Here is a 14148-nt window from a genome sequence, read left to right as displayed (position 1 = left end):
GACTGCTTAGGTGCCACTGGTGACGGCACTGTATCGATACTTTTAAAAACGAGTATTGTATCCAGATACAACATTTCAGTATCGATACTTTTTTGAGTTTCGATACTTTTGACAACCCTATTCTATATACAGGAATGGTTTGCCACCAATCATAAAGCTCCCTTGTATGAGCCAATCACAAGAAAGTACTCTACCTGGGACGACACCCCCTGATCCCACATCCTCCTTCAACCCTCTGCTCCACCCCGCTCTCATACGTCGTGCATAGCACTTGGGCAATCATGTTAAGAGAATTGTTCCACATCCAACGCTACGTATAAGATGCATTAACCCCAAAAATGAGTCTTGATTAAAGACTTTCATTAAAAAACAGATTTGTTTCTACTGTATATTCCATGCAATCCAATCATACACCACAACCTGAGAATGAGTGAAAAGAAAAAGGAAACTAAAAAACAAATTAGTTGTGCGCATACGGTACCACAACTGCACAACTACGGGAACCGCAGGCACAGATGGACTGGGAATCCAGGGCTGTTGGCCAGCCTCATTCATTACTCATACAGGTTAATCATCTCGTTAGTTCAAGAAATCAATAACTGTTTTGACATGATAACGAGATAATTATCTTGCTATCTCGGAAAAACAATGTTTTAACCGTAATAATGAGATAGTTATGTCATTGTCTTGAGAAGGCAAAGAAAAAAAAAAGTCGAGTACAACCGCTCTCGGCTTCCATATATATGAGATAACCCCCACAGCATTGCACTGCCTGTTTGCTTGTTTCTGATTCTTCTCATGGGCGCCACCTACTTATGGAACTCCACTTCCAACCTACAAAGGCATTTCTCTTACAGATGTGGCACCATTTAAAATGACCCAACAAGCTTTTCAATGGTGTAAGATTTATGGTCCAGAAACATTAACACAAGAAAAGAAATCATAATAGTTTCCTACCTTTTTTGCTGTTTATTAAGAAGGGTGTAAAGCAGATGTCAAAAAATATATATATTTTTTTCTGTTCCAATAGTTATACTTTTTAAGGCAAACCTCCAACTGTAAACAGTAACACTACTCCTGGCAAACAGTCTTCAAATTAGAGTACACAGGTTCTGTTTTTCTCTGTCCCATTCACCACCTGTGTTTCACCCTTTCTTTGGAGATCAAGGTGACTACAGCTTCAATGCAATACAATCTCAATAAATTTTTAACTTACTGTGCCAAAGTCAAAGAGAATCCCTAAATATCACCAGCTTTATCCAAATTGTCAAATGTAAACCTTTTACATGAAGCTTCAAACTCCATAAAGCAAAACATTAAAAAATTTAGAATAAAATAATCTTTTACCAGTTTTGTTCCATGAATAATTTGATTGACTGTAACCAGTTTGTGTTATTAAACTCATGTTCCAGTGCAGTGCCGCACAGCTTTAATAGATACTCTTTTTTGTGTATTTTACACATGTGCAAGCACTTACTGATGTGCCAACCTCAATTTCATTTTTCCCTTGTCACTTTCAGGAGGGGTTTTCCCTGAAGACTTCTCCATTTTGTTTACCATCAAGCCCAAAGCTGGGCTCCAGTCTTTCCTTTTATCTGTATATAACCAACAAGGCATCCAGCAGCTGGGAGTGGAGGTGGGCCGTGCCCCCGTCTTCCTGTATGAGGACCAGCATGGCAAACCCGCCCCAGAGGAGTACCCTTTGTTCCGCTCCATCAACCTTGCTGATGGCAAGTAAGTGACTGCCTTTACAAAAGGCCTTTAAACACAGGAGGGAAAAAGTGGGTGGCTGATGTTTGTGTTCACCGAATTTTCTCTTTACCAGGATTTAACCACCAGATCAACTCTAAACTGAGGTTTTGGTATTAAATTTCAAAGACTTAAATTGTGAAATCTGTGGGATTATCTGAAGGGTAATGCATCACAATTTAAAGCTCATCCAAACACTTTTAATAAGATTGATAGGTTGTGTTTTATCTTAAAAAGAACCAGTCTGCACAGAATATTTTTCCAAGCGCCTCTGGCCTGCTAAAGTGACTTATAACTCTGCAGATTAATTATTATCATGTGTTTGTTTAGTCGTTAATAGCACATGGAACAATTTAGACAGTAATTGCAAATAAATTGTAGCAAACAATATAATGACAGCCTTTGTTTTCTCCTGACAATTTACAGTCATGGTGCAGTGATATGGAACAATGGTTGGGATCTTTATGACCTGCGTAGCTCCAAGGGAAACATATCCAAACATTGTTATAAAAGTTGTCATTAATCATTTAAAGAAATGCTAAGAGAAATGGTTAAAAGTTTTTCCATATGTTGATATCTTACTGGTAAGACTTACATCAAAAACATCATGTCTATACAGCGACATGGAAAAGTATTCATGTCTATAGAATTCAACCATGTTTTTTTATTAAGAATTAATGTGAGACGCTTAATTATCTTTTTTAGAAACAAAATAATCAAAGTGTGGCTGTTATTGTATTAAGGCTTTGGTTCCCTATCCACCAATACCCCTGAATAAAAATTAAAAGACTTAAACTGTCATATAAAAAGTTGCTATAACAGCCTTAGTTAAATAAAAAGGAACGAGGTCCATAATACCTAAATGCTATAATTAATTAAATGAGTATAATGATCTGCAGCAAAAACTGGTCTTTTATTGTGTGGGTGAATGTTTATTCCTGAGAAAGATTAAAAACACATGATTTGGTTTTTGTTCTATTTTAATGCATTCATGCCCTACTTTCTGAGATATATATATATACATTTTTTTGTTTCAAGTTGAAAATATTACAAATACAATATTTTGTTTTCCATCAAATTTAGAATTATGCATTTGTTTTTAGCAAACATTATAAAATTTTAAGAGACGTACATGCATATCATCAGGCTTTTAGCTAGGAATATTCATAAGGTGTACGCCTTGGTGTATCGCATCTTTAGATTTTGCGCGCCGTAGGGAATTATCAAGTTTTGAAATGTAGACTCTCTGAAACTCTATTTCCTGCATATTGAGGTGGAATGCAGCTAACTTTTTTGTCTTTGTTACAACACTACTTTTGTGTGATTATGGGAAGTTTGTGACTAGAGGTGGAAATTTCATACGGAAGACATGATATCATTTAGGTAAAATATTATATTTCATAGGTTAATTCAAATCATCAGAAAGTGTAATGCTACCTTCATACCGTGATTTGAGCAACAGAAAAGCGCTGCTGCTTCATTTTTGATGTTTGTAAGGTCAGACAAATGAAGAAAAATAAGGTGTTTACAGCAGCTTGACCATATTTGCTCTGATAAGTGGGTAAGAAGTGGTTTTAATATATTTTATAATACATTTTTATGCAACAAAGTCCACCTAAAACATAATCTGTGCAGTCATATCATCAAGATTACTGCGATCCTGCCTTCAAATATTATTTTACTGTGCGGTGCACTGTCGCTGGGAATCCCCAGATGCAGCTGCCTTTGGCCTAGTTGCCTACTGGGGTTTTTTCCCCTACTGAAAGCAGATGTTAGTGTTTTTCAGGTATTTGGTAGAAACTTCAGGCACCAGAACAATAAAACCAAACAAATTTTGCTGGCAGGGGTCCCTATTTTAAGTTCATTTAGGCGTTAAGAAACTATTTAAGTGGAGTCATCATAGCTCTGTGCATAAGCAGCGATGTCCTGCCAGCTCGCAGATCAGCTTCTCTGATGAGTTGATGTGGCGCGTCAAGCAGCACAAATTAAAATTTTTCTAACTCCAGCCAACAGGGGTTCTTATGTTTTTTTTTTTTTTTTTTTAGCAAAGGCCATACAGTACAATGTACGCCCATATGCATTTCTCGTTAAAAGCCTGCATATCATAGTTCTTTACAGTAATTCTTATCATTCAGATTTTTTTAAATTGAGTTTTGAAGAAATAAACCAGCAAAGCACAAAAGTAACAAAAGACTAGCTAACTTGTTTAATAGAATTCATTTCATTTACTCTTGCTTTAAATCATACTCCTTTATTTTCACAAGTAGTATTGGCATTGAAAGGTCAACATAGATGCAAGCTTCATTTCTCATATCTGTCGTTTTGTTTCTCAAACCAATTTTCAGAGTCAATATTTGTTTTCCTCTTTGTGACTCACATCCTTGTTTTAATTGGACAGATTGTACAGTTTACAGCAGACTTTCTGAAGTACAGAACATGAAACCTAGTGGTATAAAGTTTGCTTTACTCTCTCCACTGCTGTTTTGACAGTGGTTAACAAACCTTTGTTAACTTTAGCCAATTCCTGTTTCTGAAACTGTTGAATTGTATAATGAAAAACAAAGTCATCTTAGATGTCATAAATCTGATTTCAGGACTGATGCCCTTTTTTCTGTTTATATCAACTGAATCCCAATGAAAAGATTTCCTTGTGTTGCTTTGCAGGGTTAAAAAAGGTTCTGTGCAGATGGGTTAAATGTAGAAGAAATATGCATAACCTTAAGGGAACGTTAAAAAAAATCTTCTCATTAAAAAACTGCTTTATGATACAGATCAAAGCAAACTAAAAATGGCGAATAAAGGTTTTGTCCTTGCACCATTAGCAGGAGATAAATCTCTGGATGTCAGGTACACAAAATTTTATTGATGACCTTTTGAACGATCATGAGCTTTAGACGGACTAGCAGGCAGATTTTGTTTCACACTCTGTGACGGCTGTTTTTCATCTGCTGAAAAGCATGACTGATGGCTATTTCATTCCAACAACTGCTGCACATACTGTAGAAAGAGAAAAATACACAACACTGAAATATTTTCCCTGAATAAGCAGTTCACATATACATACAATGGAACTATTTCTTATACAGTTTTTAACGATTTCTCACCTCTCTTCTTGCCTTACAGATGGCACAGAGTGGCTATCAGTGTTGAGAAGAAGAGCGTTACCATCTTTGTGGACTGTAAGAAGAAAGTGACCAAACCACTTAAAAGAAGCGACCAAGCTGTGATCAACACTGAAGGTATTACAGTCTTCGGCACCAGAATCCTGGACGACGAGGTCTTTGAAGTAAGTTTGAACTTCCGTTAAAGAACTCTTGGTCTGTAAAGACATATTTCCTTTTTTTAGTTTGCATTTTTAAAATTGTTTATTTGATTCATCCTAATCATAATTTTGAAGATTACATTTAGAACATATAACTTCTTTGCAGTCTATTTGTTATGTGTAGGTATAGAAGCCCTTATTGAAGGAAACAATGGCAATATTTTTTGACATTGACTTTGCAAAGTAAATCTTTAAACATTCTTGTTACATACTTATGGAGCTATGTTCTATCAACAGTTCCTGTCTGGCAATGTGGCAATAAGAATAATTGTCTTGATGCCAAAAAGAGCCCAACAGACTTTACTTTCACAAGTGTAGCAGTACGGCAATTGCCATATTGCTCCACTTGTTTCATGCATATAAATTGCTTTATTATAATTGTGCAGGGAGTTTTGCAGTTTATATGGACACTGCAATGTAAATAGAGCAGAAAAACAGAAGAAGAAAAGGGAAAGAAAAAGAGAAAAGATCAAAGAAAGAGGAGATAGAAAGGAGACAATGACAAAACATTTTTAGTCTGCTTCATCACCTTTAATGAGATGAAAGAAGAACAGCACAACCGAAAGACATGGTACGAGACATACAATAAAGCAACACCTTGAAACTATCGCTGAAGTAGTATTATTAAGTCTGACATGTACTCTGTGTTGCCTGAAGATATGAATCATCAGTTCTAGATATGTTTTGTTTTTATCAAAATAGAAAAAAGGTAATTCTTATTAATGAATATAACAAAACCAACTTATTCCAATATTTGACATGTGGAATTATTACATTTTAAAAGATTAAAAGCAGTCCCTAATACAGTTAGGGACTTATGAACTTAAAATTTTATTGCAGTTGACCTTTAAGTCTCATGGTTTCGGGTACTTCTTAGTTTAGGACATAGTTAAACCAGCAGTAACTTTTCTTGCCATTTGATTTGCAGTAACCAGCTGTGCCAATCTGAAATGGCAATTTTATGCTCCCAGTGCAAACATTTCAATGACGCAATTTAAGGCTATAGATTTCAGATTTTTCTTTTATTAAGTTATAAATACTTTGCAGTGGTGGATTTTATTGGCCAGAACAACAATGTTGGAATTGGATGAATGTCTCTTAAAAAGCCTCTTGCACAATGTGATAATCATTATATTTTTCTCCCCTCAGCACAGACTGAGTTGGTTTAAATATTTGACTAACTTTGAAGACAGAAGTCTGCTTTGAACAGATGTCATACTATTCTGTAAATATTTACAGCAAAACAGTTGGAATGGAGGGTTAGAATTTGCAGAAATATCCATTTGGTTTTATGATTGAGGTTGCAGTGGGGTTGCACAGGTAGTGTCCTGCTTCGTGGAAAATGTGAGCTAAATGCTACCATAAAAAAACAGGCTCTCTTTGATGTCACTGCACATGGAATGCATGCAAAGCGGAGCAGCCTGCAAGATGTTTGCCTCCAGGTCAGAGATTACTTTCCACTGTAAAGATAGTTGAAAATATCGATGCAACTTTTCATCACAAACAGGTTTTTGGTATTTAAAACTATTTCCAGTAATACTTAACACACAGATGACATGAGGTCATCAAATCCAATCCATTCAATGTACATCTTTGTTTTTTAATGTCTTTTTAAAGACTTATTGTTATAAATTATTTGGAATAAGAGTAAATGGGACATGAATTGTAATTTAGCTAATTAGGAGATGAAATATAGTAGCTAATCTATTTTTAGTTTGGGTAGGAGCTGCTTTTGCTCCTTTTTTAAAGACCAATTATACTAAATCGTCCTAAATTACAGAGTAGTTTGTTTTACTTTTAGAACCTTTATAAGAGGTGCCTTTTGTTCCAAAGTTTCAGGATTTTCACAGGTAACAAAAACGTTTAATTAGTGTTTAATACAGAAGCAGCATGTAAAGTTCAAACACTGGCGGTTCTAGAACCAAGTTTCTAGGCCAGGGAGGCTTGAAACAGTTTTTATGTCTTAAGCCATCTGCCCAACAGCTTTGGACGTATAAATATTATAAAGAGCAAATCTTTAAATACCTTTAAGCTTCGTTCAAGAAATTGTTTTTTTTTTTGTGAAAGATCATGTAAAAAGAATTCTCCAATTTTTTTCTAAACACATTTAAAAATGTCATAAATGTATTGTTCTAGACATGTAAAAACAACCTTTAATGACTGCATTGTGGGGCAGAGAAATAATTTGAGACATAGTTTTATATTCTTAGTTGTGTTTTTAATTATTTAAATTCAGAAGTGGTATGATAAACTGAAAACACACATTTATTTCTACTTTAAACTGTCTTTAAAAAAAATAAGAAAAATAACTTTTCAACTTTTCAAGTAACTTTATCTGTAAAATTTATTTTGGCATTGTATTCAAGTCTACCTTACTGCAATAGATTCCACATGCAGGTGTCAAAGCTGGACTTGAAGGGAGCCCTGCAGGCTGAAGGAAAATATGAGCAGAGTGCGCTCAGTCCTGGCCTGACATTCACAGATGTTTAAGAGATATACTCGATGACCTGTTCCCCAAATGCTACAACCCCCATTACACATACCCCCCAACCCCCACACACAAATATATGTATATATGTATAAATGTACACGCATATATATATATATCTATATATATATAGATATATATATATATAGATATATATCTATATATATATATATATAGATATATATAGATATATATAGATATATATATAGATATGCGTGTGCATTTAAACATTTAAATAACCATTTAAACTTAAAGGATTAATTTTAAACAAAACCTTTTTTAACAATAGCATTGTTTTTTGTGGGGTTTTATTTGTCTGTTTGAAGGTCATTCTGTGTTACTTGGTTAAGCAGATGATGAAGGGCGGTGAAGATATTTTGTCCATGTTCCAAATGTTCCAAAATGCTTTCCCTTGAGCTGGGCTGATGTTTGCAGATGAACAGCTAGAGGCTGATGGGCTCCAAGCCTTAAATAAATTGTTCTTCACAGTTGTCAGGCGGAGAAACAAAGTCATTGTGCTTTAATCATTCTATGATTTAGATGCAGTTGATCAAAATATTTCTTTTTGTTGAGGATATCACTTCAGCATTTAATGTTTCTATGTTTTTTTTTGTTTACTTTGTATCAGAAATTGACGCAAATTAATGCCTAAATTTGATGCCTTCAAGTAAAGTGGCCTTCTTATTTTATTACATGTACATTCTTAAAGATTTGTATGCATTAATTTCCAGTCCATTGTTCTCTGATTGATCTAAACAATATTCATGCAATCCAATGAGTTTCCATTTTTTTTTAAACTGATTAGATCTTTGATTGGTGCATTCTTACATATTAAAATACTTTGGTTTTAATGTACATCTGGTATATTTAGGAAGATTGTCCTCCTGGAAGCTAAGTCTCTGCCCCAGCCTCAAGTCTTTTGCAGACTATTATATTTTTCCTTTTTTTTCAGTTTCCCTCTGTTTAGCCTGTTTCTACTTTCCTTGTCCAATATGAACAAAAAGCATCTCATAGCATGATGCTGCCACCTCCATGTTGGTAATTATTATTTTAACTTCTGTTTCCTACAGCCAATTCAATGGTGATTTGGAGGTATTTGCACATGCATATATGTGCTGCTGGGATGAATGTGTTTCTGGGAATAATATTACAGTGACAGTACCCAGATAAACAATGGCAACATGCTAATGCTAGTATGTTTGCTTCTCTCAGGAATATCCAAATAAGAGTCATGTTATTTTCTGTGACTGAATTATTATTAAAATCATTGAGAATTATTAATGGGCCTTAGGGATCCAAACATACATTTTGAGCAACATAGATTTAAGAGTGATGATAAGTTTAAGCAAGTGGCATTAACATTTGTTGAGAAATGTTCCTATACTAAGATAAGATGCCACAAACCACCGGCTGCTGATTCAGAAAATAATTTGAGAATTGCAAACAATCTTAGCAGTGATAAACTGGATATACAGCAGGTCTTACTTAGCACCGGTTACACTAGTAAGCTTTGTTGCCAGATCACTTGAATCAATAGGCAAAAAGATCTATTATAAATTGCTGAGGAAACACATTAACCCTTGTAGCTTTAAAAGTTATTGAAAGTTATTTAACAAACTTTTTTATCCCAATGTCTGCAGAAACAGCTGAAATGTATCAAAGTTTTACCTTTGTTTTTTCAGTTTTATTTGACTTGAATGTGGAGGCTCATTATTTGCTTCCTCCAATACAAACCGCAGACACCTCCAGCTGGTAATCACAAACATTTGACTTAATTACCTACTTCCAAAGAAGTTTTGTAATCAGCTGCATAAAAAAAAAAAAAACACCCTCTCTTTGTTGTCTCTCTGACCGCCGTGACTAATGATTTAATCCTAACAGGAGAATCAGAAGACTCACAGTCTGGGAATAATAAAGCAGTGTCCGTCTGCTTCTGTAAACTTCTTAGTTTATAATAAAATATGAAACAAGCTTCAGGAAGAAACAGAAGGGTTTTTAGTTTTTATTTTCTTCTTTTTTTCTCTGTAGCAAAAGAAATAAGTACCTTTTTTGCGACCTAAACATAAATACCTGGCTTGCTCATTAACTAATTGAATATTGTCATGTGTCAAGTGAAGGTCAAAAATTCTGAGACAAAAAGAAACATTAATAGGTTTGTATTTCTGCATCCGTGACAAGATGATTTCTGTCATTATGTCTGAAATGGAGCTGGGCCTATTGAGCTCACTGCTGTAGATCATTCCTGGGATTCTGAGAAGGAACAAGAACACATACCAAAAAGATGTGCAGTCTGACCCAGACGTGAACGGCAACAAAATAAACAGAGATATGCTTAAGGAAGTCACAAGGATGAAAGAAAAAGCTGAGGGAGGCATGGAATGAGGATTTCATCAGGGAGTGTGGGATTGACTGAATCACTCCGAGGCTTAAGAAACTGCCTTATGTGTGTGGTCTGTTGATGAGATTTCAGTGTGATTTTCATTTAGAGTGTTTTGTACATATAATGACTGCAGGCATGTTTGGAATGGTAACCTTTGTTTAAAAAGGGAGAATTAAAAGAATATAGTGATTCTACCCAGACATATATAGTTGGTAGAGGAGGAAGCAGACATAGATCATGCCAGACTGAAGGTGTGTTTAATTGCTCCTGTCTTTTCCCAGTATGCTGCAGTATTAACACTGTTATTTCTCCAACACATTTTTTAAGCTGTTTATCGTGTTAAGTAAAGAGGTTTACCAGGTCAAACTAATTCCCAGATGTTTTTCTACACCCAATTCGACAAAACCCCCTAACAAACTCCCTCGATAAATTGCATAAGCTTTTGTAGCCCTTGAAGTTTTTAACCCTCCTTTCACATTGTAGCCAAAACATGTATTATATTATGTTGGAATGTTTCTTAATCGATTAAACATAATGTACTCTGCAAAAACCTATCCAAACACAATAAAAACTTTCATAATATAACTGTATTTTCCCATAACTCGAGGAAGTAAATAAGAACATCTGCCTATGGAATACATATTTGTTCCCCTTAAAATGAAATAATTTGTTATTATGCACTTGAAATAAGATAATAGAGTTCTTTTTTTCTTATTTTAAATGAAAATTATGTTATTTCATTTTTTTTACAGTGTATTATGCGAGATATTATTTATGGGAAAGTGTGGGTTAGGTTATGAAACTATATCCAAAGCTTTAAACATCTCATAGAACCTTGTTCAATCCATCATTTTAAGTGGAAAATGAACGGGAAATTGGTACTCTGACAAATACTGGCCATCCATTTAAAATGATTGGCTGGGAAAGGGAAGCATAACTCAGGAAAACAGTCAAGAGGCCCATGGTGACTCAGTAGGAGCTGCAGAGATGACTGTTAAGTTATGATAATCTGTTGACAGGGCAACTGTTAATCATGCCCTCTGAAAACTTGACACATTGCAAAATAAATCAATTTGGGAAAGAGACCAAAAGATGTGTTGTTTGCAGTTTTCAAAAAACTGGGACTGGGAAGCAAGTTATTGTTTACTTCCCAGTGATAGTAAGATTGAGGCAATCCTGAAAGAAAAACCTGCCAGATTACAACATGGGTGAGTGTTCTTGTGCAGTTTTGATGTTGATTTTGGTATTTACCATAATTACGATACCACATTAAGGCAGCAGTAGTAATTTAGTTAATTAAAGTAACTATTTCCTAATGTTGCATTTTTAAATAGTCAATTTAAAAGAATAAAATATATTAATCTGTGCTACTTTGTGTGTTGGACAACTTTATTTATTTAGTTAATTTTTTTTTAAATGTTTTTATGTTTAGGGAAGAATACACGTAAATGAACATTGATGTAAATGTGTCGTAGCCATAAAGCTGGTTTTTTAGCTGTTATCCCTGTGTTTAATGCCAAGTGAGTTGCAATATAATTATGTACATGCCCTTGTGTTTTTGTTTATAAAAAAAAGACAATTTGATGTTTTAGAATTTTACAAGGAATGTAATAAAAGTAAAAGATACACTTTACAATAGACGTAAACAGGGATTACATTATTCTAGAATTTTTGAATTGAGAAAGCTTTCTGGATGGGCAGCGAAAAGTCTTCAAACTTGGAATACAAAGTCCTGTGTTTTTAAATATTTTTGGAATAATTCTAGGAAAAAACATAGCAGGATTTTATTATCCCAGTTTTTCTATGTGAAAAAACAGTGAAAAATGCATAAATTCCCAAAAGTATGAAGCAGTATATAGGCAGGCAATTATCAGTGCGTTGCCAATGGTTAGATGCTGTTTGGAGCTTCTTTAGATTAGAGATGCCTCTGACTGACTTAATGAGTAAATCACAGGAACCTTTAGCCATTGACTTTCTTTCCATTAGGAACTCTCTCATTGAATCAGTGGCTCTGCTCAATTGTCTCTTCTCTCAGTCCGTGTTCAAGGCATGCTGAGCACCCATCCACACTGCGGTTCCTCACCCAATGGGTGCTACGTACGCTTCTTTCAGCTCCCTGCTGCTTAGATTTTTAGGTACCGTAACATCATTACCAATATGTGAAAATTGACTGGTTGGATTGCCTTATCAATGAAAAATTACCACAGTTACAAACACCGTTATTATGTAACCCTGTTGTTCTCAACATTTGTAATAATTTGACAAAATGTTAAAAAGTTCCACTGGAAGGAATACTTCCTTAAGGTACAGCAACTATAGAGAATTGTGATCATTCGGACCCCACAGAGTGATTTCTTGTAAGGAAACCTAAAGAAAAAAAATGATACATCTGTTTTCAACCAAAGAGCTATGATCCAAACAGACTATCCCTCTATAAACCAAAAAGCTTAATTAACCTATGTTTAATTTAGGTTGTCCCAACACTGCTCAGATTTACTGGTTACATATGATGGGAGTGCAGAGCGATGAGAGTTTAATTCCTTCCAGAGGTTTAAGCTTATACAGATGTTGCCTCCTGTCATTTAATGCACTCTGCATGAATGAACTTCCTCTTAAAGGGCCACCCTGATTGTACCCTCTCTTTACTTTTTGAGAGTAACTTTGCTAGATTTTTTATACTGAGGTGGAATCCAAAGAATGTGAAAAAGCCAGGTGAATATTAATTGCGTTTTTCTTTTAGAATACAGGGAAAGTTCGTGCTGATTTTCCTGTAAATCCCCATGATAGTATCATGGAAAATATGTCTTTTGAACCCTTTGGAGAGGAGATCTAATTTCCTTTTCCATAGGCTCATGAAAAACAGACGGCTTCAGATAAGTACAGTCTTTGGATTTTTGTCTGCTGAGTACAGGGACTTGCTAACCTTAATGATGGAGTATGGGTAGCTGTAGAATAGTTCTTTTTAAAAGCTTTCAGACTCCCCTACAGCCTAGTAGCTTCCTATAAAGCTTGATCTAATTAATAGTCAGAAGACTATTCTCTTTAGTATTTAACATCCGCCTTGTGCTTTTGTTTTTTTTCTTTTTATTATCTCATTTTATTACCGTCAAGCTGGTGGAAGACCTTGGGCAGTCTAGCCAAAGGAAAAAGAGCACACTTTATAGGCATTAAATAATCCCTGTTACAGTATGCTCTCTGAGGTTTTCCCCCTTTTTTCAGGCTTTATAGAAGTGTCTGTTGAGTTCCAATGTTATAAAATCCATGTCAGAAGTAGTTCTAATCACCAGCTGTATCAGAAATGTGTTCCTGAATTTGTGAATCTGATTATTTATACAGTAGTTCTGGCTCCTGCTGTTGCTGTACTTATCCAAACTACATGCCTTTGATAAACATTTCAGCAAAGTCTCCCCAGGAGCTAATTTGGCACAGTTTTAAGAAAAAAAGAACAGCTGTCTGTACTCCACAAGTAGGAAAACCAGTCAGAATAGACATGTTGGAAATTAAATAAGGCTTACAGGAATTGACCAGAAGCCATGCAGCAAAGAACAGTGCCTTAAAAAAGATTAATCTTCATTTTTCTAGGTTATAAGTGTAGATTTGAATGTTAAGTGACACTTAAAGAAGCATTATATGCTGTTTTACGGTAACCCAAACTAATATTCTTTGTAACCAACTACCTTTATTAGTCTCCTTATGAGTGAATAGAACAAACTTTGTGAATATTTAAACCTAATTTTAAATCGATATGCCTTCTTAAGGGACATGAGGTTTTATAGACGGAAAGAAGAGCATCATCAATACCAAGAAAAAACTGAGTAAACAGGCCAGGGGTACAGTTATGGAGAATTTTGATGCTGGTCCTATGTATAATAGACCACTGGGAAGAGACACAGCATGTCACAACTACAAACCAAGCAAACTATACACATCAAATCTGTAGGAGTTGCCTTTTTGAACAGCAAGCCAAATTTTATCTGTGGCAGAGAAGTAAAGACACATTACTACAGAAGTAATGGTGAAAATGGATGCTTGCAACATTATGCTGTAGTGCCTTACTCTGGTAGGGACACAAGAAGGAAGATGGATGGAGCTAAAAATATCTAAACAAATTTGAAACTGCAAAGGTCATGCTTTGAGTTTCACCTTCTGGCATTCCCTCTTACACAATCTGAGCTACAACCCATAGAGACAATTTGGATGGATGGATGG

The 14148-nt window shown here is 35.0% G+C and overlaps 1 protein-coding gene across 1 annotated transcript in view; it reads left to right on the top strand.

Annotated features, from left to right (window-relative positions):
* LOC107099952 (collagen alpha-1(XI) chain-like) overlaps window positions 1-14148 on the top strand; it is a 102987-nt gene that overhangs the window by 14018 nt on the left and 74821 nt on the right. Inside the window, exons 3-4 of the mRNA XM_015398282.1 lie at window positions 1521-1734; window positions 4873-5035. Of these exons, the coding sequence (XP_015253768.1) occupies window positions 1521-1734; window positions 4873-5035 (377 nt within the window). The remainder of the gene's footprint in view (window positions 1-1520; window positions 1735-4872; window positions 5036-14148) is intronic.

The sequence above is a fragment of the Cyprinodon variegatus genome, unplaced genomic scaffold (assembly GCF_000732505.1).
Source record: "Cyprinodon variegatus isolate N-32 unplaced genomic scaffold, C_variegatus-1.0 Scaffold922, whole genome shotgun sequence".
NCBI classification, from domain to species: Eukaryota; Metazoa; Chordata; class Actinopteri; order Cyprinodontiformes; family Cyprinodontidae; genus Cyprinodon; species Cyprinodon variegatus.
The sequence above is the reverse complement of the archived record's forward strand: the minus strand, read 5'-3'. Positions and strand labels throughout refer to the sequence as shown.